General features: G+C 45.0%; 2 protein-coding genes across 5 annotated transcripts in view; both read left to right on the forward strand.

Annotated features, from left to right (window-relative positions):
• HPRT1 (hypoxanthine phosphoribosyltransferase 1) overlaps window positions 1–11,088 on the forward strand; it is an 80,855-nt gene extending 69,767 nt beyond the window's left edge. For 3 of the 4 annotated variants that reach the window (XM_085852099.1, XM_085852101.1, XM_085852100.1), the window contains 2 exons: window positions 8,032–8,108; window positions 9,651–11,088. In XM_085852099.1, coding sequence (XP_085708225.1) covers window positions 8,032–8,108; window positions 9,651–9,698 — 125 coding nt within the window. In that variant the 3' untranslated portion in view covers window positions 9,699–11,088. The other variant, XM_085852102.1, reaches the window with a different exon arrangement.
• A 184-nt stretch (window positions 11,089–11,272) lies between these two features.
• LOC147014269 (macrophage mannose receptor 1-like) overlaps window positions 11,273–25,682 on the forward strand; it is a 150,372-nt gene continuing 135,962 nt past the window's right edge. The window contains exons 1-2 of the mRNA XM_085852082.1: window positions 11,273–11,598; window positions 12,954–13,071. Of these exons, the coding sequence (XP_085708208.1) occupies window positions 11,382–11,598; window positions 12,954–13,071 (335 nt within the window). The 5' untranslated portion in view covers window positions 11,273–11,381. The remainder of the gene's footprint in view (window positions 11,599–12,953; window positions 13,072–25,682) is intronic.

Raw genomic sequence — 25,682 nt, forward strand, 5'->3', positions numbered from 1 at the left:
ACACAGCTGAGAACTCGAGCTGGTATGCATCTGATTTTCTGTCTGATGTTTTTTTTTTTTTCCAACTCCTGCAATGTGTATGGGTTATTTTCGTAGACTTTAACTTTGAGGGACCCCCATTGGTAGTAGTTGGGAGGAGACAGGTTCGGGGAGTAGGGAGGCCATATGTTGTCTGTCCGTTGAGAAATGACTCGGTCACCCTCAAAAATTACAAATTGCCATTAGACACACGTGGTAGTGCACCGTCCTTTTGGAAAATGACTTTATTCATGATGATGTCTTGCTTCTTTCTCAGTGCTGGAAGAAATCTTCTCCACAGCCTGTCCATGTATCTGTGTTGACTGTCACTGTTTGTCTGGCTTTGTTCTCAAAGAAAAAGTGTTTGACACCGACCACTACGTCTAATAGCACACCGAACCGTTACTTTCGCGACAAACTTCTTGTTCCATATGTTTGTGTGGTTGGTGTTTTTCCCAAAATTGCATGTTCTGTTTGTTCATGTTGCCGCTAAGATGGAAGTGGGCTTTTTCACTAAAGAAGATGTTGTCTAGTAAATCCTGGTCGTCTTTGATCTGCTGGGTAATGACAGTGCAAAATTCGAACCTACCTCATTTATTTCGGTCTGGTGCTGCAGTAACTGTATCTTGTGTGAATACGGTTTTAGATTGTCGTGTATGATTCTGCTAACGGTCGTGCAAGAGGTTCCCACCAGCTGTGCATATCAGCGTATCAACTTTTTCAGATAAGCCTGCAAAGCTTCTCTTACAGCCTCTCTTGTCGGGTGTTCTCACTGAAGGGTTTTAACCACGGTGTCCTTTGATTTGGTCATTCACACTTCCAGTGTCTCTAAACGTTTCAACAATAAATTTGATGATTTTGCATTGTGGAAGTCTTACATTTGAATAGACCCTACAAAGCTGCCTTTGTTTAGAAACGTATGACTTCATCGCAAAAAACGTGTCTAAAATGAGCGTCTGCTGGTGTGCAGAAATGATTCGACATAGTTGAAACATCTATGGAAAAATAACTTCAAACATCTCTCTTTAGGCAACCTTTAAAAAAATACAAAAGGAGAGTCACATTAGTAATATTATGACAGCTGTTTGAAAAGATGCACATCATTTTGGACCGCTCTATATACTGTTAATGAACATGGTATTTATAGACACCGCGGTCGCAGGGATGGACCGCAAATCACATGGCCAATTCAACTGCTATTTCATAAAAAGGCGATCACTTGATCTACCCTGAACATTAGAGATCGTTTTTCTTTCGAATGTTGTTGAAATGAAAAGGAAAGACAAGTTGCATTTCCTTTTGATTATACCTGTGTAAATTCATCCAATTTGTTGTTGTGTTCGAGACCTTGACAGCGAAGTATGTGTCGTGGCAGAGACCTGGTTCAGAGTTGATCAACCTGAAAGTTCATTCAGCTTTCACAAAATCCAGAGACCACTGGCATCACTTTCTACACAAAACCGAGCTTCGTACAGAAAGTTTGTTTTCTACCCAGTTTGTGAGATCTTCAAGTAATGTGGGAACAGCTTCGACTACAACGGATGTCCTGCTCTCTCCTGTGTCTTGATCGCTGCCGTGTATTCACCTCCAGAAAATGAACGTGGAGATCATTCAATACCTAGTTGACTGCACAGACAATAACACTAACAAAGAAAGATAAACATATGCCAAATTTATTGTAGTCTGTGATCTTACCAGGCTTAAATATCACATCTTTATGTTCTCGTGTTGGGATACGACAAGTGGTGAACAAATCCATTTATGGTGAAGCCATTCTCGACAATATTATAACAAACATATATTTAATGACTACTAATAACGTTTATATTGTTGTGGTTATGGAAAAGACCCCCATGCATTCAGACATGTAGGATTTTCCCCACACAGATATTTCTTTAGTTTGTATTTTGATTTTCTACCCATTGTTTAGAGGGATTTTGGGAGGGAAATTCATTGTACATAGTTTAGCATGCTCAATCCCTCTTTTATCCCTCCATCTATCAATCCATATTTTGACACTTCTTTAACTCCAGCTACTCATCCAAATCGCCCATTGTTCCCTCGCTTTTTGCTTTTTAAACCCTGTAATTCCTCACCATCCTGCTCTTTACCTTTCAGACCCAATAACTGCCATGGGAAACTTCCCTCGCTTCACCTGAATCCACCCTTTCGTTCCTCCATCTCAAACCCCTCCCCTCACCCTTTCACCTCAAACCCCCACTTTACACCATCCATTCAAGCCTTCTCTCCCTCTTCGTTCCACATCCAAACCATCCCCGAATAGTTCAAAACAATGGACCCAAATCACTCTAACTTTTTTTTAACCATGTGCTAATCATCCGTGGAATTAAATAGACCTTTCTTTTCATTGCTTGGTAAACTCCCATTTAAAACACCACGGCTATCATTAGAACTAAAGGATCATTTGCGCTGCAGCTGACATCATTGTGTGTTCAATGGAGACAACCCCACCAATCTCACCCCCTGCCGGTAGTTGTAAAATGTATATCTGCTTGACCTCTGTGGAGAGTGGATGTGAAAACGAGTGAATGAAGTTAGTAAAAGGCTCGAACTCTTCATGTTCAGACATTTGAGCTGCCTTTCCACAGAGATTGGCAAGTCGATTCCAGGTGCCTTCCCATAGAGACCGTTGAGTGCTGTCATGGACCGAGCAGCCTTTTTTTGTATGCATTGTCGAGGCTCGTATAAGAGCTAACACACAGAACATATAACAAGAGGGGCGGGAGAGACAAACACAAAACTGTGGGAACAAAGACTATGGGATATCTGTGGAAGGGAGAAGGATGGAGTGGGGTACACATGGTAAACAAAATGGTACTCCAGGGACTTCCAGGAAGGAAAATGGGGAATTTGAATGTGGGTTTGGGGTGGATTAATGGGGGTTGAAAAGCTCAAGGTTTTGGATGAGGGAAGCTATGAGATGGCGCATGTGCTTTTTAACTTTCACACAACCTGTTTCTCTGAACTGCTTCAACAGTTTCCATATTACTGATTTTGAAGGTTTCATACGACCACTGAAGCGACTTTTAAATGCAATTTGACATTCCCTAAAGGAAGCATTCTTGATGTAATGTTTGACCGGTGATTAAGGATGATGGTGGGAAGCTAGTGACAGAGAGGGGGACGTATTGGAGGTGTGGAACCGGGAAGGAAGCAACTGTGAACTGGAGCGACCATGTTATGTAGAGGAGAAAGTGCAGTTGGTGGAGATTACAGAGGAAAAATTGTGGACAGCATTGAAGAGTATGAAGAAGGGAAGAGTGCCAGGCATTGATGATGTGTGTACAGAGTTGATAATTGCAGCAGAAGTCTGAGTCAGTTGGACAAGAGGCTGGTGAATAGATGTATGAGAGAGGGTTCAATTCCAGAGGATTGGAGGACAAGGTTAATTGTGCTGATATGGAAGGGGAAGAGCAGTGTTCAAGATCCAGGGAAGCATGGGCATTGCACTCCAAAGTTGTAGTCTAGAAGCCAAAATCTGTAGCTAGCCTAGAAAATAGGTTCGCTGCTGATTTCATGTTAGAATGGTGCAACTGGTGTTTTTGAAGAGTCTAGGCATGACCAAGTCTAGTTCCACTTGTTGCCAAGTCTGCATCTGAATATTATGGCCACCATGACAGTAATCAAAATGGCCGCCATCAGATTTAGTCTTTTTCTTACTGCAAATTGTACTAGCCATAAATTTGTCATGATTGTGAAATACTATGTAATCTGACACGAGGAACACTATTTTGTGCTTTATTTTTGTACTGGATCACAACTTTTCACATAATTGACAACTTAAAGACGAAATTGAAAATGCACATACGAGCAACAAATGTGAAAAAGAAAATGTTTAGCACTATTGATGGAGATGGGTTTACAGTCAGTCAAAGGTTATTTCAACAGCTGTCAGATTCTTTCTAACACAAAATTACGTTGCTTTGCAGAAGAGAAAAGTGTTGTGAGAACACCCAAGTACAATTTTCAGAGCTATTGATCGGCTTGTACACTGAACGGGTTCCGACAAAGGGCTTTGCATCCACATGCTTTCGTGCAAGGCAGTCCATTCCGTGTACATTTGCACCGTCGAGTTGAGCATGACCCACGGCATTTGCATGTCGTCAGTTCTACACAGTAAGCAGTAATAGGCTGTGCAGTCATGAGTCGCGGCTGAAATGTCTCGTTGCCATCTTTGACGACCTGTTCCCACCCACAGTTCTCAGGTGCAGGTAGATGTGGTTCTTTTGAGCGTGTAGCCTGGTGAAGCGCAAGGCCAAGGCCCAGGTGTTTGGGGGTCAGTTTTTTGCCTCCTGAAGCCACATGAATAATGTCTTGGCAGATGCTCAGAACTTTGTTCTTGGTATCTGTCTCATCCGCTTCTTCATTGTCCATCTTGTCAGTGCTGTCACCACCACAAAGAAGCTTTACAAGCATGTACAGGGTTTCAGGTACAATTCGCTCTGCATTTTCTGTGTTCAGTCCACCGATAATGCTATGCCCTGGAGAGTGTTTTACGTCACTGTAAATCTTTATGCCCACTCTGAAGATCCAGCGAAGGATTTCGTTCTCATGATGAGGCAGACTGCACTGGGCCAATTCATCTTCTTCAGAACTTTCACCTTCTTCAGATAAATCATTCACGGCGGTTCTCATGGCAAACTTTGTCACAGTTGAGGACGCAACTATGAGGGGTTTTGTGACATCCAATGGCTGCACGAATGTCACCTTGTCACTACCAAAGTGAACCTCCACTTTCTGCTTGAAATTGTAGCTTTTGTAGGCTCCAGCCTCAATTCCAAAATCATTCAATAACAGCATGCTGTAGTGTTCCCAGATGTTTTTCAGGGTAAACACATGTCCCTTCTGCAGCTCTTTCTCAAGCTGGTTCATCACATTTCTGAAACAGATGCTTTCAGGAGACTGGTTTTTCTCTCCACTCTCCTTTTTATACTTTCTGCGAAAAGAAACATAACACTTGAGGTAATATTTACCTTCAGCTGCCATCAAGTCTGAAACACCTGCAAACCTGTGACGCATGGTGGGGTCAAATTGGGCCAAACTAAGCATCTTGGATGATGTGTGATCAAATTCAACATTTGTCAGGACACCAGCTTTTCCAGGAATGTCAGTCTGGCAGAAAGCGCATTTTGACCAATCCATAGCACTGTGCGCGGATCTTAGTGACTTTGGGACATGGTATTTCTCTGAGGAACCTGATGTTGTGGGTATCTCTTCTGCGTAAGTCACAGATTGTGGCTGAATCCTTGACTTCAGTCCGTCTATTTTTTGTGCGTGAGTAAAGTCACTATAGCAGAATTTGTGCCATTGAATCTTTTCGACGTGCTCCGGTACAGAATATTTTCTGATTCTTGAGAATGAGTCAACATATTTAGCGTCATTATATTTCTCTCTTTCTTTGCAACATTCAGCTACAGTTTTCACACCAACGATTGTAGTCTTTCGAAGTGGCGTTGACTTGCTAGTTTTTGAACTGTCCTGGCAAATAAAGCATTTATTCCAGTCTACATGCTCTTCTTCTTCTCGATCCCTTGAACCCCCTGTGAGAAATCTTGCAGCTTTCATTTTTCAGTTAGTCCTGGGTAACAGAAAAACACACAGTTATGTAGTTTAGGTTCATTTTATAGCAAAGTTGTAAAATTCATTGATTGTGGTTTGTATAATCAGACATTCTAATTCGAGCCTGAACATTTCTTTAAAAATAATATAGTGAAAAACAAGTCATATTATTTTTAGAAAATGGATGGAGCAATGTTTTTTTCTATACTCCCATCAGCTCAGGCATGCTCAAAAACATGGAAATCGACCCTAATTTTGTAATTTCATGTCAATTTGCGGCTGAAATATGACGAAAAGTGTATTTAATGGCGACCATTTTGTAAACTGTCATGGCGGCCATACTATCGATATCCAGAGTTGGCAACAAGTTGATTCACGTTTCTGTGTGTCTGGACAGTCAATTTACACCTGTTGCACTATTCTAACACGGAATCAGCAGGGTCGTACACTATTCTGCATTGGCCCTCCTGACTATTGTGTAATGAAGGTGCTCGAGAGGATTCTGGATGAGGGGATAAGGGGATAAGGAAGAGTGTGGAGATGGAGATCAGAAAAGAGCAGCAGGGGTTCAGAAAGGGTAGGGGGGCGACGGATAGAATGTTCCTGCTGAGACAGCAGGTGGAGAAGAGGTTGGAGGTGCAATGTGAGATGGCATTGGAATTTGTGGACCTGGAGATGGCCTACGACACTGTCCAAAGAGATTGTGATGCGACATTGAGAATGATGGGAGTGCCGGAGCAGAATTTAGGTTGGTGGAAGGGATGTACAAGGGAATGAAGGGAAGAGTTTGGGTTGGTCCTGGGATGTCTGAGGAGTTTAGCATGAACGTCGGTTTGACGCAGGAAAGTGCTCTCAGCCCATTCATGTTTATCATGGTGATGGAGATGGAAAGCAGGAAGGTGAGTTTGAGGGGTAGATGGGGAGGATGCTGTATGCAGATGATCTGGCTGTTGTGGAGAGTGGGTGGGAGATGCAGGAAGTACTGGGGAGTGGAAAGAGGCATTTGGGATTCATGGGCTGAGGATGAGTATCGAGAAAACTGGGGTGATGTGGGTCGGGCAGCAGAGAAAATAAATTAATATCAGGTTAGAGGGGAAGTAGATTTGACAAGGAAATAGGTTTGAGTGTCTGGGAGGAACAGTGATGTTACATCTGAGGCAGAGGTGCGGTGGAGGATTCAGGTGGGTGCAAATGTGTGAAGGAGGATGGAAGGAGTAATGGCAGACAGGAAGATGTCAAGAAAATTGAAAGGAAGGTTCTGATATCATGTGTAATACTGGCCTACCTTTATGGTCTGGAGACCGATGTCGTGGCACTGACGGAGAGACAACAGAGGCTGCAGACTTGCGAGAACAATTGGGTCAGGAAGATTGTGGGAGTGAAGAGGGTGGATAGAGGGAGGATTGGTGTGCACATGAGTTTGGCGGGGAGATTGGTGAAATGCCGGCTGAGATTGGCTGGATTCTTGGTGTGGATGTAGGAAGCGAGAATAGCAGAGTGGATAGGTTGAGGCAGCAAGGTTAGATGAAAAGAGGTAGACTGCAGTTGAGATGGCAGAATTTTATGAAGAGGCATATCTGTCAGATAGGGGTGATTGGAGAGTGGAGAGAGTTTGCTGAGGACAGAGGGATGGAAGAGGGATGCTGAGGACAGAGGGTAGAGGGGCTGTCATGGTCAAGGCAGACAAGAAGCTTGGTGCCATCAGACCTCACCTCTTATCAAGGGTATAAGAGGAGGAGGAGGAGGAGAAGGAGATTGCACAAGATGTCCCACAAACCTTGACAGTTTTAAGATGGTGGTACCAAATAATGAAGGTGGATCTTGTGTCGGTGTGAAACTTACTACATGGTACTAAATATAAATAATAATAATAAAAACCTCCCCATTTCTTAATATGCATAATTTTGTCGATAAATGGGGGTTGGATACTAAATTGATCTGACTTTTTTCTTACTTTTATAAATTGATCTGAAGTTTTTCGGTACATCTGACTTGACACTTTACACAACAAATCAGTCTGTGGACCCACTAAATAATCTGGACTGGCTATGAACCGGATGAATCAAAACCTTAATGATGAATGGCACACTCTGCTAATGACCTGATCATTCAGTACTTATTTAACAGTGCCTACATTTGATCACAATAATATTTTTGTAAGGTTCTTTGCAATATGAGAAAAACTAACCAAAGAAAAGGTTTTGACCTTCCAGCAAAAGGGCTAAAATGCCTTTCCTTTAGTTGTTAGCAATTGTTGGTGTCTGCTGTTTGCAGATGACAGGCATGGCCAAGCTAAATTTATCTTGTACACTATAAATCCTGGCCATGGTGATGTTTTCCAATAGTTGACAGTGAGTTTTGTGCTTTTAAAATTCATTTCCTTCCATTGGGTTCCAAGCTTGGTTGATTTTTGTTCTGTGTTTCCTTACGTAGACATTGGCTTTGAGATCCCAGACAAGTTTGTGGTTGGCTATGCCTTGGATTACAATGAATATTTCCGTGACCTCAATGTAAGTATAAAGCGTTTTACTCACTTATGGTGTTAAGTGAATGAAGTTTAAGAAGGAGCTGATAGCCTTAGGTCTCCCACCTTTTAAATGGTATGAGGAATAATTCTGTGTAGTAATATCGGGGGGGGGGGGGGGGACCACGACAGAGGGACTGTCTCGGGTTCCTCTCCGGACTCACTGGAATTGCAGGCCATCACACTAATAACTTCGTATCACGGCGGGTTGCTAAACGACCGCGAACACCAATAACTTGACGACGTGACTTAGGTCCCCCATCTAACAAACCGTTTACCTTGGGCCACATGACCTCCTTACCAGGGAATGCGCCCTTGGTACGTACTTGTTAACCAGATTTTCTACCAGATCAGATGCAGCCGAGCGGAACTACCAATTACGTACTGGCTACAAAACAAATGTTTGGGGAATAACGTCCTGGCTAAACTCGGGTGCGGGCAATGTTAGACCAATGAAGGAAAAGATGAAAATGAGCTGGGAACATTTCAAAACGGCACTTTTTTTTTTAAACCAGGATCCGAGGAAAGTTATGTGGCACAGTAAATGGGGTTTATTGGGGACCATGGGGAAGTTGCGGCGGCTATAGAACAGGGCGCTCTTATGACATTCTTAGTGAGAGATAGTGACCATGTGGCGTTTGTAACAAGTGATGATTGCCACGTGGCATCCGTAGCAAGATTGATGAATATAAAGGTTGTGTGTAAACGTGAATTGTTGCGGGGATATTTTTATCCTTTGTAGAGGTGAAATGGTGGTTGGGAATTGGTGCGCAGTTTTCAATGGAGAATTGGCGCGCAAACTCCAAAGGACTGACGATGGATCGGTGGAGACGCTCACCAAGCCACGGGATGCGCTCGTAGTGCGAACATACTGGAGATGCTCACCGAACGTTTGCTTATTTCCTAATGATTGGTGTGCGTGCTTGCTTGCACATTTTGTGTAAAAGAAAGATGTGTAGCAAAGAAAAAGTAAAGGTCAAGATGATTTAAGAGACCTAACTACAAGAGTCGCATGCAACACATCTTTCCCCTTTTACCCACTAGACATGGAAGGGATGAACGAAGACACATACTATTGAAATAACTGCTTTGGCATCGCTGTATCTTGTGTGCCATTGCCTTGGAGGCATGTAGTTTTACAGAACCGCAACAATATGAAAGCTAAATCTTGAATGTGTTTTTGAAATATTGCATACACAAACCAAGGTTCTGAGATGGTTGCCATGGCAATAAAATTCAGCCAATCACAGCCATGATCTAATCAGGTTGAGGTCATTTCATGAGGAATAGATATCAGCAATATGAAAGATAAATGTGTACTATTTTTGAAATGTCGAATACACAAAAGTACATGGACAGATGATGGTTCGGTCGGTTGGACGGAGCTCATTTTAATCTTCCTTGTCTCCAACCTTGTCATCGTACTTTTTTTGTATTCGATAATGTGAAACATCCCCATTGCACACACACGATCTGTGCAATGAAGTAACAGACTTTTAACTCTCAACCTCGTTTTTTGCATTTCCAGCACATTTGCGTCATCAGTGACAATGGAAAGGAGAAGTACAAGAAATGAACTCGCTCCCTCAAACGGGCACATCAAATGTACCCATAATGAAGGATTTGAGGAAAAATACTTTAAAGAATTTTATTTTTGTGCAGAATGTTCTGAGAAACTTTTGATTTTCATTTTTTTTTTATTTAACTGCCTGTTTATTTTCTTTTCTGGTTCTATTTTTCATTGCCGATGCTGCCAATGTTCCACTTTTGTTGTTGTTGTTGTTTGATCTCTCCAATAATATTCACTGATTTATTTCATTGCTGTTTTTTTTTTTTTTTTTTCTTAATTGCCCTGTGTTGGTTTGCTAAACGAAATATTACACCCTTCATTGTCTCTCCCTCTTCTCCACCACCCCCAATTTCTCCTCTTTTTGCCATTTGCGCAACAAAGCTAATTTTGAATGTTGTGACGTGTTTGGTACAAGTGCAGTAATTTCATTTCTTCAACAGTGTTTGTGCTTTTTGTGGTTTGTTTATATTTTTGATGAATCAGACCCTTCCTTCCTAAGCAGATATAAAAGTTAGCCATTTTCTAGTATCATATCCACGGTTCATCAATACCCCGCACAGAACAAACACACACGACAGCTTGTACAAGAATGGACCCTTGTGGAGTCAGATGTGAAGAAACATAATTAACATGTGGTTGTTAATATTGCTTGATTTGTTTAATTTGCTGATGCTTTGTAACGTCTAAGTTTTTTTTTTGTTGTTTGTTTGTTTTTCCAGCATTGAAGAGACTGTTGTAAGAACGTTGTGTTTATTATGGATTCCTGGCTGTTTGTTTCGCAGAAAATGACTGAAACCAAAAAGTGTGCACAATGCAAAATCCATGTGACGCAAAATTCGGGAATTTCGCAGCAGATCTTTTTGCTGCTTTATTTCATGATTAGAATTGCTTGAAATGGAACTTCAAAGTCTGTTACTCACCCATTTATGTGTTCATTTATTCGTTCATTCATGATATTGATTGCTATTTCTTCCACCACGTTGAGTTTGTGGGTTTTTTTGGGGGGTGACGCTGTGTACCGTCCCACATCAAGATGGATCAAGGTATCGCATCAAGCATCACGTTGGCGATTCTAAGGTTGAACTGGTGTTTTGAGTAAGAATTTCATGGTCACTGTTTCAATAAAAAAACTTCACTTTTTGCCTTTTTAAGAACAAGACTATTTTCATCAAACAAACGTTCAGGGATTCCTCCCCCTCCCTCCCTGCTCCCCCTTCCCAAGTTTTGAATTGCAGATTACTGGAGAGCTTTAATTCTGTGTCTTTTGACTGAACATTTTTTTGTGTTTGCTCAATTTCTCTCAACGACTTGCACTGTTGTAAGGCATGGCGATGCGCCTGTCCGCTTATTTTGTCGTAATGGCTGTATATTTTGAATAAATGCCTGATGTGTCATATCTTGCTTGTTAATTTTTTTTAATGTACCCCCACTCGTTTAGTTTCCAAAAGAAGGAAAAAAATTGGATTTATAAACCGATTTTCATTTGCTCTTGTGCTAATTTGTCATCGAAATTGGGACAATATTTGTAACCTTTCAGATTATCAAGGATAATATTTATGATTATCCGTTTATTGTGTTGCTGTTAATTAATCAAACGCCTGGAGAAATAAAATAAAAAACATACATTTTTGCTTGAGAGGGGTGATCGGAAGGAGGGAGGGGGACGAAATTTTGGAAGGCCAATTTAGCATGTGCCTCAAGTCATGCCTTCCTGTTTATGCTTTGCTCACCCTCAGGATAAATACGGAGATCAGCTCTTTCTCCACTGACTGCTACTTGAGCACACTTCCTTCATTATCAGCAATGGTTATCATTGGGTCTCGTTCTTTGACGAAATCATGGCTCATCTGGAACATGGTGTTACTCCTATGGTTTTGCATTTTGTTTCCAAGTATGGCTCTGCTGGGTAAGCCATTTTATTTCATCTGAAAATCATTTTCGAGAATTTAATGGTTCAGGTGGAATGGCATATTGTAGAGAAAATTGGTTGCTCGTTAATGGAGTTGCATGAATTAAATTGTGTTACCCTTTTTCTGGGGAATTCGATAATTTAATGGTTCAGGTGGAATGGCATATCGCAGAACAAATTGGTTGCTCGTTAATGGAGTTGCATGAATTAAATGGTGTTTCCCTTTTTCTGGGGAATCCTGATCAAGTAGAACTTTGATATTTACCAAATTAATTAATGTAGCATCTTTCCTGTTTGCAGCAAAGTATTTATGTGCCAATTTTTTTTCCTCATTACTGTAACCTGTAAGTGCTTATGAGGTTGATCTCTTTATCATATAAACTTTCTCTCCACATGTTCGTTGGTACTTATTTTGCTGATCTGTCAGGGATAGAACTATTCCAAACAAAACTCAGTACTTGATGATGAGATTAAGCCTGGTCTGCTTCCTGCTTTTGTTTTCAGGATTATCCTGCTTGCAAAGCAATTTTCTCTAAGTACTGTTTTCTTGTCCTTTCCCCCTTCCCCCCCACAACCTCTCCACCAACTACAACTGTGTATTTATTTATTTATTTTACCTTGTAATTTTCTACTTATTGTTTGCTTATGGTTTGGTGGGTGTGGGAGAGAGTGTATCCACAGTTGTATTGCCAGATGCAAGGAAACCCATGGAAGAATGCAGACACTGCTTTGTAATTTAATTTTTTTTATGAATATGAATGAAATTGTTTTTGGACGAAATATTTAATTTATCATGCACCCAGAAAGAGGAGTTGCAAAAGGGGGGGGGGGTAAAATGAGGGGAAAAGGAGTGATAAAAGTGAGGTGTGGGAGAGCAGATAATTAACAACCCTTTATGAGGAGTTATGTCAGCAAATCGGGAAACGTTATTAGAATGTGCATTCATGTCCACAGCTTGAACAGCCATTTTGATAAACTTGTAAGTCATTCCCATTTCTGTTTCATCATTATCCCCATTAACTTTTCCTAACCCAATCATCTTACTAGTTTTCGTGTTTCCTCACTCCTTTTCTCTTATCCTGTTCAATCATCCCCTTGATGTTTGTCCCATGTCAGATCTACCTTGTTCTTCCAAGGGCCTCACTCCTGGAAAGAAAAAGAAAATTAAGTTGCTAAAATCGTGCTTAAGGTCCAGACGAATCGTTTATTCACTAACGTATAACCCCATGGCCGAGTAAAAAGGCTCACTTGGATAAATGGGAGTGCAAAGAACAAAGTTAAACTCTTGCGCATTTATAGAAATCCTTAGAATTGGGGCGTACATGTATACATGTTGTTTTTGATATACCCAGGTTTAGACGACTCCTTTCAGATATTCAACAAGGCCCATAAGCGCTGTGTTGAGGTTCAGGCCAACCAGAAGGTCATGGCGTGCAAGTGTGACCTGGACCAGAAGAGACAGCGATGGAGGTGCGTTTTCATAAGGGTGGCTGGAAATGTGAAACTTATCCCATTTGTGGGAGGTAAAGATGTATAGCAATTTGCACTTCCTGTTTTGAATATTGCTTTGTTTTGAACTATGCTCAGTCATATTTTTAGTCATTCACAGAAATTCTGACACCATCTTGGGTGAAATTAATATTATGATTGATGACATGATGTTTGAATACATGTGCAAAATAATTTTCCATTTTTGTAGTACCGGTGTTTTTTTGTATGTTTTTGTTTTCCCCAAACAAACCCCATCCTTCTGTCTGCCTCATAGCCAGATTGAAATTTCATCAAGCGTGTTAACATATTCATTTCAGTAAAGGGACGGGTACAAGTTACTTCAGGGTGATGTTGACCATCATATTATATCAATATATTGGTCGTTGTGGAAACCAGAGACCAAGGATTCTCCTTTTAGGAAGCATCTGCTTATTGAAAATGTAAAAATGTTTTTTTTAATTTTTTTATTTTTTACGACCATCCCACAGTTTGCTCTGTAACTGCTTCCCTTCCTTTACTTTTCCAGATATCTTCTCCCAACATTTCACTTCTCTCTCCACCTTTACCCACACTCGACCATCCTTTCTTTAAATACGAGTTCCCTCATAAGGAACTTCAATGCAAGAGCAGACCTTGCATTCAGGCTTATCAACCCTGTGCAATAGTTTCCAACCTAAGGTAGTTTGTCCATGCTCTATCATTTTTATATGCTGAGCATCAAGCAAGGAAGCAACACGTACCATTTTTGGTCTTCAGTGTTGCTCAACCATGGTCTGAACCACCGACATCCCAGACTCAACGGGTGCACTAACCATTAACCATTACTCCACCAACTGGTTAGTCTCGAGACCTTCGATGGTCCCCAAACCTTCTCCTGTATCCTCCCCTTCTCTTTTTATTCATTTTAATCTTACGATTTTAACCCCTCGCCCCCAACCTTCTTCCATTGTAGGTATAAGTACATTTTGAAAGAATGTTACTGATAAGCATTGGGTATGCTTTGTGCAACTAACCTCAAATGACTTTCTAAAATACTGTCGTGTCCAGGGGTTAAGTTAATTATCCCGACCCTTGATCCAGTTGTCGTGGACGGGGTAGTTAACACTGACCTGGATGGATAGTCGAACAGTTTCCCTTGGAGACTTACAGCCGAGATTCCAGACAATTCTGGCATGCGGAGGAAAGAAGCAGCTTGGCGCTTCACCAGAACGGAGGCACACAGGTTTATACTCGAGCCCATGATGAATGGACACACAAGCAAATTTAATAAATAAGTATTTAATGAATATACAGTGCTCCCTCACCTATCGCAGTTAATGCATTCTAGACCCACCCGCTATAGGTGAAAATCCGTGAAGTAGAAACCACATATTAATTTAATTATTTAAATATATTTAAACACATTTTAAACCATTATACAGTATCCACACACTCTTATTCACCTTCCCCACACACATTCAATCAGTTATTTAAAAAAAAAAAATTAAAAAAAAATTTCATCGGAAATGCGACTTCATGGGGCTGCAAAGCCTAAGACCAAAAATAATTTAAAAAATACTATATTGCACTATATAATATTAAAAAAACGTATTATGGGTACTGACATATGAAGATATGACGATGATGATGATAGCTGTGCAGTACTGATGACGATGAAGATGACTATGATGAGATGAATGTCGTACTGCACAGCCAAGAAGAGCATTAAATCTCTTCTACTGGAGGCACCTCTTCATCAGGCGCATCTTCATTGAAAACCCGCGATGTAGTGAAGCCGCGAAAAGTGAACCGCGATATAGCGAGGGAGCACTGTATATAGAAGATTTTTATATATGTATATAGAAGATTTTTATATATGTATATATATATATATATATATATATATATATATATATATATATATATATATATATATATATATATATATCTTATCTTTTTATATATATATATATATTGTTGCGGATTCGCGCCCGCCGGCGTGCTGACGGCCACGTAACTCGAATCGCGGCACGTCGCCCACCGGACGGACAATCCAGTCGTGACCCTCTCGGACTAACGCCGGGAACTAGTCACAGGTGGAACTTTCGGTCTCACCACGATCGTGCCAATCGGCCCCCGCGTGGGATAGGGTTGCTCGCCAAATTCGACCTACCTAAGTACCCACACGGAGGGTAGACCGGGCGATCGCACCTCGCCGCAGGTCGACTTCGGACACGGGCCACTTTAAGCGACCCGTTCCGTACTATCGGGATAACCGAGCGGTGTTATTTGTCGGCCTCGACGATTCGATTAATTATCGGGCGTTTTAGCCCACGACCAACCCTTTACGTGAAGCAGGATGGAGATTCAATAGAGGAAAAGACGAAGCGAAGTGGGAAAACAGTTCAACATGAAGCACATTTATTTCGCGATGAACGGAAAGCACACATATACATTTCCACCAAAAGCACATGTAAAAGAAGAAGACAATGCAATATTACACAAAAAGCAAATGCAACAATGCAGATCTAACCGACTACCGGGCACACGGCAACACTTATACAATTTTACTTCACAGACGGCGCCGACAACACATATTCCCAAAGCAAAAGAAAAGAGAACCACCCTCCAGGATGAGGAGGGCCTGGGGCCGAGACCGGGTCGGGCCTACCCGTCTGATGATGAGACGCGAAGTGGCGGTGGTGCCTCAACTCCGCGGGTCTCGCGGACAGTGTCTGGTAGGGGGTGGGAAAGGGGCCCCCTTTGTCGCACTATCTCAGCGCGGGGGGAAACAGGAGGGGGTTGCTGATGCTCGGGGGAAGGAGGATATCACCCTGTCTCGGGTCCCGCGGCGAGCGTCTCCTCCTCGACCTCGGTCGCGTTGCTGGGCTCTCCCTCTGCAGCTCCCGGCACCGATGCGAGCACCCCCTCGTCCGCCTTCGCCGCCGTCACCTCTCCACAGCTCCGTCTACTCGCCCTCTCCGTCTCCTCTCTTGGCTCGTCCCAACTCTTCACTCATGACTTCTCCCACTTCTTTCCAGCTCCACCGACGACTCTCTTGAACTCCGCACCACTGACTTTACTGACGAACGCAGCCGTTTATATAAGCCCCGTGGCTTCGCTCTTTCACCCTTGACCCTTTGCCTCCGACCCTTCACCTCTCCAACTGGCTCCCCATTGGACCGAGGAAAAGTGGGCGTGAATGCTTTTTGATCCATGAATTTGCATATAGCGTCCTCACTCCAACGCCCTGGAGGCGGGGCCAATTCGCCCCAGCTCGCCGATTGGACGGAACAAAAGTGGGCGTGAGTCGTTTTTGATCCGTTTTCTGCGGAAAGTCCGTGATGTTTTTGAATACGCTGCTCGGTGCGCGCCCTGCACGAGTCCAGTATCGGTGCCCACGAGTGGCGCGAGATGGTGTGGATGAGATGGTGGCGAGTTGTGACGGTAAAGGTCGTGGCGGTTGTGGTGAAGCGGCGTTGTGGTTGGTGGTTGTTGTTGTGAAGCGGCGTTGTGGTTGGTGGTTGTTGTGAAGCGGCGTTGTGGTTGGTGGTTGTTGTGTGATGGCTGTTGAGACGTGGTTGGTGGTGGTAATAATGGCGGCTGGTCCAAAATAAAGATAGTAAAAGAAAAACGGCTATCCTGAAGAGTCGCAGCCCGACTGAATGACATTTATTCCCTCGAAACAACGGGTTTGGGCCTAACTACACATATACTTACAGAGATATCTCACCTAAGGGACCTGAATGGTGGTTTGTGAATTTCGTCAACCACAACACTACCCCCTCCCCTTTTTACAGACTCGTCCCGAGTCGTCAAATTTTCGTGTGCCATCATGTGTAGTTTTCCCCTAGTACATTTTACCTACGGATCCCTGAGTGCGACATTCATGGTTTTCGTGTCCCCAAAATAAATAACCTAAGGGCTGAGTAACTACCTAAACAAACTCACTCACACGGACGACTTAAATAAAATTGCCGGCGCTAAGACAAACATGCCGGGGGCGCACTCATATTTACAGTACATCTTAACCTTAACTTACAAATTTTACACTAAACCATGGCCCAGGATCACTGAACTCTGCAAAAAGAAAGCAGTTAGCAGGGAGCCAGGCTGCTCGCATGCAGTCTCTGGCTCAAAACAATGCAGGTGACAGGGAACGTGGCCGGCTGCTCACACGCAGTCCAAAGCCTTCCTTTTTGAACTGAACGCAGTGAACCACAACGGTGCATGGGCTGCACAAACGTAGTCTCCGTGCCAGCTCAAGTGGCACACGCAATGAACACAACGAATGGATGGATGAATGGTTTGAACTGAACGCAGTGAACCACAACGGTGCATGGGCTGCACAAATGCAGTCTCCGTGCCAGCTCAAGTGGCACACGCAATGAACACAACGAATAGATGGATGAATGGATGGACGCAAACACGGTGCACGGGCCGCCACTGCAGGCCCGTGTTGTAGCTGCCAACAGGGCAGTTCTTACAGCTTGCAAACTGTTGCCTTGATCCTGGTGCACATGGCAATGAACAGGGGGGGGGCAAAAATTGAACGGGGCTGGTGAACAGGGGCAGTGGGCATGGCATGGCAAAGGCAGCAGGCAAACACAGCCCGCAGAAGAAGGCCGCTGCAGGCAACACAGCCGGCAGATGAACTGGCCAGCACAGGCCTTGAAGAAAAACAGCCAGCCGGCAGATGAAGTGGGCCGGCACAGGCCTTGCAGCACAGCAGCTGCAGACGATCCAGCCAGCACAGGCCTCGCAGCAAAACAACAGCTGCCGATGAAGTTGGCCAGCCTTTGCCGTTCCGTGGAGGTTGGTGGAGGGAGTGCGGTGGTGCTGGCCACTTGGAAGGCGGGCTCGGACCTACCTACCTGTCTCCCTCCCACCTATCGCCTTTGCCTGTCACTGTACATACCCACTCCCTTAATTTGTCAAACCCCAATTTAGCCCCAACTATTTTTATTTTTTTATTTTTATGTTTACTTCCCTTCTATAAATCGACCCCTAACCCCCTTTATCGTCTCTGTTCGGCTAACCTATCCTGTCACCTAGCCTACTCCCAACCCCTACGTTCCCTTCCCGGAGGGGAATAAGGGAGAGCTAGCGTCCTGTGTCGAGGCCCAACTCAAGCCTCAGAATGGCCTCCCCAGAGTTCGGCGATCTATAACCAAAGTGGGTCCAGCGGCCCACAACGAGAGCGAGGGGATGGATGGTGCGGAGGGGTACACTTCCTAATCTACCCTATCCATTTAACTGTTAAACTACCCCGGGGCTTTCAACAAGCGCCTCTCGCTTAAACTATTGGTTCTAACAACCCAGATTCCCGTCGCCTGTGTTGGTGTCCTCACAATTTCGGGCCTCGCCCCCCAATTTTCTCTCCGTGCCCTCACACGGTCTCTTGGCTGGGACACGTGGCTCCCTTTGGCAGGCACGACCATCTGCCGAATCTCCCGCTATGGCACCGCCGGGCACTACACTGCCTCCGAGCCTACCAGCTCCCTAACACCGGGGAGTGCCCCCCATGGCACCTCCCCTGAAACGCACACGTGGCAGGCTGGCTTCCCAGGCCCCTTTCCGAGGGTCACCTCTGCCCACAACACTGCCCACGCGGCTAATGGCGCCCCGGGCCCCCGCACCAAGCAGGCGCACCCGTGCCCACTACGCTATCCCGGCCCCCCATGGGCCCTTGGCCTACCACGGCCGACTAGCCTGGTGCCCGGGGTACCCACTCAGCGATACTCACTTTTCGCAGCCACGCTCCCAGCCCGTCAACAGGGCTCCTGCACCCCTCCAAATTGGTTTCGAGCCTACTTTCCCACCAACAACAAAACAACCTCCATTTTTGTTAATTTGACTAACCCAGCTAACTCACTCTACACTGACCCCGGGGTCCCTTGGGCGGGAGTCACTCCTCCCCCCAATCACTCATCGCACCATGCATTCCCCATTCGCTCCATTCACGCAGACCCGCTGGCCTCACTCACTCATCATGTGCTCACCTCACAACTCACCAACTCTTCAACACACACACCGCTGAACTCTGCCATCCTCCTAACTACATCCCCTAACTAACTCGTGCTCCCACGTCGTCCCTTAAACTACAGCACGTTCCTTTTAACACTACGTAGCTAAGCTACGTCAACTCTACACATACACAAGTCTGTCACTGTCTCCAAAATCAAAAAATCATTTTATTTCCCAACCTAAATGTCGCTAAATCCCTCTGACTCATCCATTCCACGGACTCCATGAGGACTTACCCCTGCCCCATGAAGTCGGTCTAACTAAGCTTACCCTTCCCCCTAACTAGTTTCCATCCTGTGCCCTAGTAAGGGGGTCTTCCACCCCTTGCCCAGGAATCCTGTGCACCCGAAAGTGAGGCTTGCTTTTTTTTTTTTTTTTTCATGCGCAGCACCAGCGCGGCCACTCGCAGCTCGTGCACTTTGCACCTGCCCGTGACGTCATGCAGCTGCACGTGTACCTCGTCCCTCCTTGGACGGTACCATCCGGCAGGGATACCCCTCCTGCCGGATTCCAACCCCACGTGCAGCCATGGCGTCACCGTGCGCATAAAAAAAAACACAAGCCCCACGTCTCGAGGGGTTCCCCACACGAACACATGTGCTTTGCCCGTTGGAGCTTAACACACACGATCGCGTGGAGAACCCGTCCGGTCCAAATCCGAAATCCTGCCTAAACTTTGTCCGTCCGCGGGATCGGCAAAACCACCGCGTGCGTTTCCGGACCGGGACTTCACTCTCGCAAGCGAGCACGTGGGGGCCTCGTGCGTTGCACAGCACGGACCTCGTGCTCACTGCTGGGTGAACCCGGCACGGTGCGCAAAACATCTACAGCCGCTACTCGGCTTTCTTTCTTCTGTCGCCGTCGTCGTCGCCATTCAACACGCGCACACCTGCGTGTTACGACGCTCACACCCCATTCCATTACATTCACACCGGGAGACGCGGCTGCGTGCTCCCGCATGCCAACCGACATCTCCCTCACATACCACTCTCTCACACACACGGTCTCCCTTGCATAAACCATACCACTCACACGTGGTGCTCCATTCACTCGCGGCCTTCCACTCACTCGTTCCTCACTCATACACCGTGCCTCACTCACACACGCGGGGGCACTCAACCGCGGTGTTTCATCCACACACCGTTCCTCACTCACACACGCGGGGGCACTCAACCGCGGTGCCTCATCCACACTGGCCGTTTCATCCACACACACGGCCTCTTCCACACACGGTGCCTCATCCACACACGGCGTGCTGGGAAGCACGTACTCTGGCACCATCGCCACCACACCACTCACACACGGGGTCGCTTCCACACACGGGGACGCACTCACACCTTGCACCACACACACAGGGACAACTACACTGGGGATTCGTGTCCCCACAAGGGTCCCCGGGGCCTCTATACCCCCCAAGCTCTCCGTGCACCTGTCCACAGCACTCCTCCCCTCGAACTCGCAAAGCACGACCGAACTCACCTGGTCGTGACTCGCCTCAAGGGGGCATACTCCCTCCCCTCGTTCCTGGAGGAGGCCATCCAGCTGCTCGCACTGGGTCCCTACACGCTCCGCGAGCTCACCCCCATTGTCCTCCACTACCTCCGTGTGTGTGTGTGCGTCACTTACCCCGTCTTCATCGTGCAGTCTTCCCTCTATCGTTCCCATCTCCCGTGTCTCTGCCAACTCAGTCACCTCTTCACCCTTTACCTCCCTTGTCTCTACTATTTTTATTTCCTTTGTCGTCACCTCGTGTCTCGTCTCGCACGTTTTGGTCTCCCCATTTAATTTTTCCCTTTCGGTCACTGTTGTACCCCCTCCCAGCTTGTTCGTTCCTACACGTGGAGTCGCCATTTTTAGCTCCCTGCTAACGGCCTTCATGCCCGCCTGCAGGCATCGGCCCATGTTCTGCGTCTCACCCCGCAGCTTTTTCGTTTCTTCCTTCATGTTTGCTTCCATTCCGTTTATTTGCTTGTTCATTTCGTTTGTGTTTGTATCCATCTTTTCGTTTATTTGTTGTGTATTCGCATCCATCTTTTCGTTCATGTTCGCATTTATCTTTTCGTTCATCCTTTTCATTTCGTTTTTCATTTCATTTGTCATTGCCGCCAGCATGGCGCATAGCTGGGCCATGTCGGGTGCGCTTGGGTGAGCCGTTTCGGCAAGGGTCGGGGGGTTTTGATGGAGAGGGGGAGGGGAGGTGTCATACACCGCGGCTGCTGCCGCACCTATTTCGGGCTCTGGGTTCAGTTGGGCGAGTTCGTTTTCCTGTACAATCAACATTTCCTGCACGGGGATTTCATCCTGAGCCATGGATTCTACACATTCTACATCCATTTCTAATACCCCCGGCTCCCGCTCGCCTTGAGACGCCATCTTGCTTCTCGTAAAGGGTTAATTTAGCTCGCTCGTAATTTGGAGTGAATCGGGGGTCGCTCCTCTCACCCCTGGACCGATTCCCGTGAATTTAATTGGAGACAGGAGAGCACGTTTTCCCGTTCTCCGATACCAGTGCCGCGAGGAGGGCGATGGGTTTATATCGCACGACCTGACACCAGTGTTGCGGATTTGCGCCCGCCGGCGTGCTGACGGCCACGTAACTCGAATCGCGGCACGTCGCCCACCGGACGGACAATCCAGTCGTGACCCTCTCGGACTAATGCCGGGAACTAGTCACGGGTGGACCTTTCGGTCTCACCACGATCGTGCCAATCGGCCCCCGCGTGGGATAGGGTTGCTCGCCAAATTCGACCTACCTAAGTACCCACACGGAGGGTAGACCGGGCGATCGCACCTCGCCGCAGGTCGACTTCGGACACGGGCCACTTTAAGCGACCCGTTCCGTACTATCGGGATAACCGAGCGGTGTTATTCGTCGGCCTCGACGGTTCGATTAATTATTGGGCGTTTTAGCCCACGACCAACCCTTTACGTGAAGCAGGATGGAGATTCAATAGAGGAAAAGACGAAGCGAAGCGGGAAAACAGTTCAACATGAAGCACATTTATTTCGCGATGAACGGAAAGCACACATATACAATTCCACCAAAAGCACATGTAAAAGAAGAAGACAATGCAATATTACACAAAAAGCAAATGCAACAATGCAGATCTAACCGACTACCGGGCACACGGCAACACTTATACAATTTTACTTCACAGACGGCGCCGACAACACATATTCCCAAAGCAAAAGAAAAGAGAACCACCCTCCAGGATGAGGCGGGCCTGGGGCCGAGACCGGGTCGGGCCTACCCGTCTGATGATGAGACGCGAAGTGGCGGTGGTGCCTCAACTCCGCGGGCCTCGCGGACAGTGTCTGGTAGGGGGTGGGAAAGGGGCCCCCTTTGTCGCACTATCTCAGCGCGGGGGGGGAAACAGGAGGGGGTTGCTGATGCTCGGGAGAAGGAGGATATCACCCTGTCTTGGGTCCCGCGGCGAGCGTCTCCTCCTCGACCTCGGTCGCGTTGCTGGGCTCTCCCTCTGCAGCTCCAGGCACCGACGCGAGCACCCCCTCGTCCGCCTTCGCCGCCGTCACCTCTCCACAGCTCCGTCTACTCGCCCTCTCCGTCTCCTCTCTTGGCTCGTCCCAACTCTTCACTCTTGACTTCTCCCACTTCTTTCCAGCTCCACCGACGACTCTCTTGAACTCCGCACCACTGACTTTACTGACGAACGCAGCCGTTTATATAAGCCCCTTGGCTTCGCTCTTTCACCCTTGACCCTTTGCCTCCGACCCTTCACCTCTCTAACTGGCTCCCCATTGGACCGAGGAAAAGTGGGCGTGAATGCTTTTTGATCCATGAATTTGCATATAGCGTCCTCACTCCAACGCCCTGGAGGCGGGGCCAATTCGCCCCAGCTCGCCGATTGGACGGAACAAAAGTTGGCGTGAGTCGTTTTTGATCCGTTTTCTGCGGAAAGTCCGTGATGTTTTTGAATACGCTGCTCGGTGCGCGCCCTGCACGAGTCCAGTATCGGTGCCCACGAGTGGCGCGAGATGGTGTGGATGAGATGGTGGCGAGTTGTGACGGTAAAGGTCGTGGCGGTTGTGGTGAAGCGGCGTTGTGGTTGGTGGTTGTTGTGAAGCGGCGTTGTGGTTGGTGGTTGTTGTTGTGAAGCGGCGTTGTGGTTGGTGGTTGTTGTTGTGAAGCGGTGTTGTGGTTGGTGGTTGTTGTGAAGCGGCGTTGTGGTTGGTGGTTGTTGTGTGATGGCTGTTGAGACGTGGTTGGTGGTGGTAATAATGGCGGCTGGTCCAAAATAAAGATAGTAAAAGAAAAACGGCTATCCTGAAGAGTCGCAGCCCGAATGAATGACATTTATTCCCTCGAAACAACGGGTTTGGGCCTAACTACACATATACTTACAGAGATATCTCACCTAAGGGACCTGAATGGTGGTTTGTGAATTTCGTCAACCACAACAAAATATATATAAATATATATATATATATATATATATATATATATATATATATATATATATATATATATATATATATATATATATATATATATATATATATATACATATGTCTTATCTTTATATATATATATATATACATATGTCTTATCTTTATATATATATATATATATATATATATATACATATGTCTTATCTTTATATATATATATATATATATATATATATATATATATATATATATATATATATATATATATATATATATACATATATATATATATATATATATATATATATATATATATATATATATATATATACATATGATCTTATCTTTTTATATATATGATCTTATCTTTTTATATATATATATATATATATATATAATCTTATCTTTTTATATATATAATCTTATCTTTTTATATATATAATCTTATCTTTTTATATATATGTATTTTTGGCCTCAATTTTAGATCTCTCAATTTTAGAAATTAGGCCTGTGTTAGTTTACGATTCACTGACTTAATTTTTAGGCCATTCTATTCACTGACCGTTGACCTTAAAATTAATTGGTGGTTGAATTAATTGACCTGATATGCAAATCCTGTTCAGATTTGAAGTCAATCGGATAAAAATTGAGGATTTTAGAAATTGCACCCAAGTTGTTGACCTCAAAAATAATAGGTGGTTGAATTTAGTGACCTTATATGCAAATGCTCTTCAAATTTGAGGTCAATCAGATGAAAATCGTTTAAGAAAAAAAAAATGACGAAGTTGACCTTTGGCCTATGTTGACCTTTTGACCTCATAAATAGGATTATCGGACCAACAACACCATTTGGTCAAGTTTCGTGAAGATTTGTTTAAAGTTGTGACCTTTAGGCGATTAAAGGTGAGGGAACAGAGGAGGAGGAGGAGATTGGGACCATATCAATACTCTGTGCAGAGCGTTGGTGCTTCTTAAGGACCCTGTCACACCATGACGTTTTAGCCAGCGTATGGCAACGTATCAAAATGTATGTAAAACGCTGGCGTACGCTGAACTATTGATGGGTTTTTTAAGTTTTGGGCATATAATAACGTGTTGGACGTATGCATAATGTATTAGTAACGTACACAGAACGTTTCAATCACATATAGATAACTTGTACCAATGAATGCTGAGCGTGTTGTCGGCGTTCACAACCTAGGCCCAACCATAGTCTAATTCATGCATAGCGCGCGGCAGCGTATCGCCGATGATCACGTGGTGTAGGCTATTAATAGGCTGTGGCTCGACGATTCAAATCATAACCGCACTAGACATCGAAGTGTGAAGCCGCTGTCACACCTTGACGCTTTAGCCAGCGTATGCCGACGTATGAAAAATTTGCCGAACCAAGCTGGCACACGTCGAATATGTGATGGGTAAGTTTTGTATACGTTAAGAGTACGCTGGCATACGTCGTCATACGCTGAGTACGTCGAGAAATTTTCAGCATGTTGAAAATTTCTCGACGTACTCGGCGTATGACACACGTTCCGCATATGCTGGCATAAGTTGTTGGCACGTTATGCGATCGTTGACACACGTCGACACACGTTACTTGTACCTTACTCATAAGTCGAAACACGTCGACGTAATGGTTAGCGTCAGTGTTCCAGACTCCCTGGTGTTTTTTTTTTTTCTTCGGTATGACGGTGAGGTTGACACTTCGATTTCTAGTGCGGTTATGATTTAAATCGTTGAGCGGCAGCCTATTAATTATATTAAATCATAACCGCACTCGAAATCGAAGTGTCAACATCACCGTCATACCGAAGAAAAAAAAAAAACCCCAAAGAACCAGGGAGTCTGGAACACTGACACTAACCATTACCTTGACGTGTTTCGACTTATGAGTAATGTGTGTCGACGTGTGTCAACGATCGCGTAATGTGCCTACATCACGTTACTCATAGGTTAGAAATAAATTTCGTGTACGCTGAACATTACCTCGACGTGTTTTGACTTATGAGTAACTTACAAGTAACGTGTGTCAATGATCGCGTAACGTGCCTGCAACTTATAGCCAAGCGTATGTGGAACGTGCGAGTCATATGCTGGCATAGGTCGAAAAATTTCAAGCATGGAAAATTTGTCAAACACCTTGGCGTACTACGACGTATGCCCGCGTACAAAGA

This window comes from Eptatretus burgeri, chromosome 13, assembly GCF_056783735.1.
Source record: "Eptatretus burgeri isolate ZD-2024b chromosome 13, Ebu_testis_v1, whole genome shotgun sequence".
Lineage (NCBI taxonomy): Eukaryota > Metazoa > Chordata > Myxini > Myxiniformes > Myxinidae > Eptatretus > Eptatretus burgeri.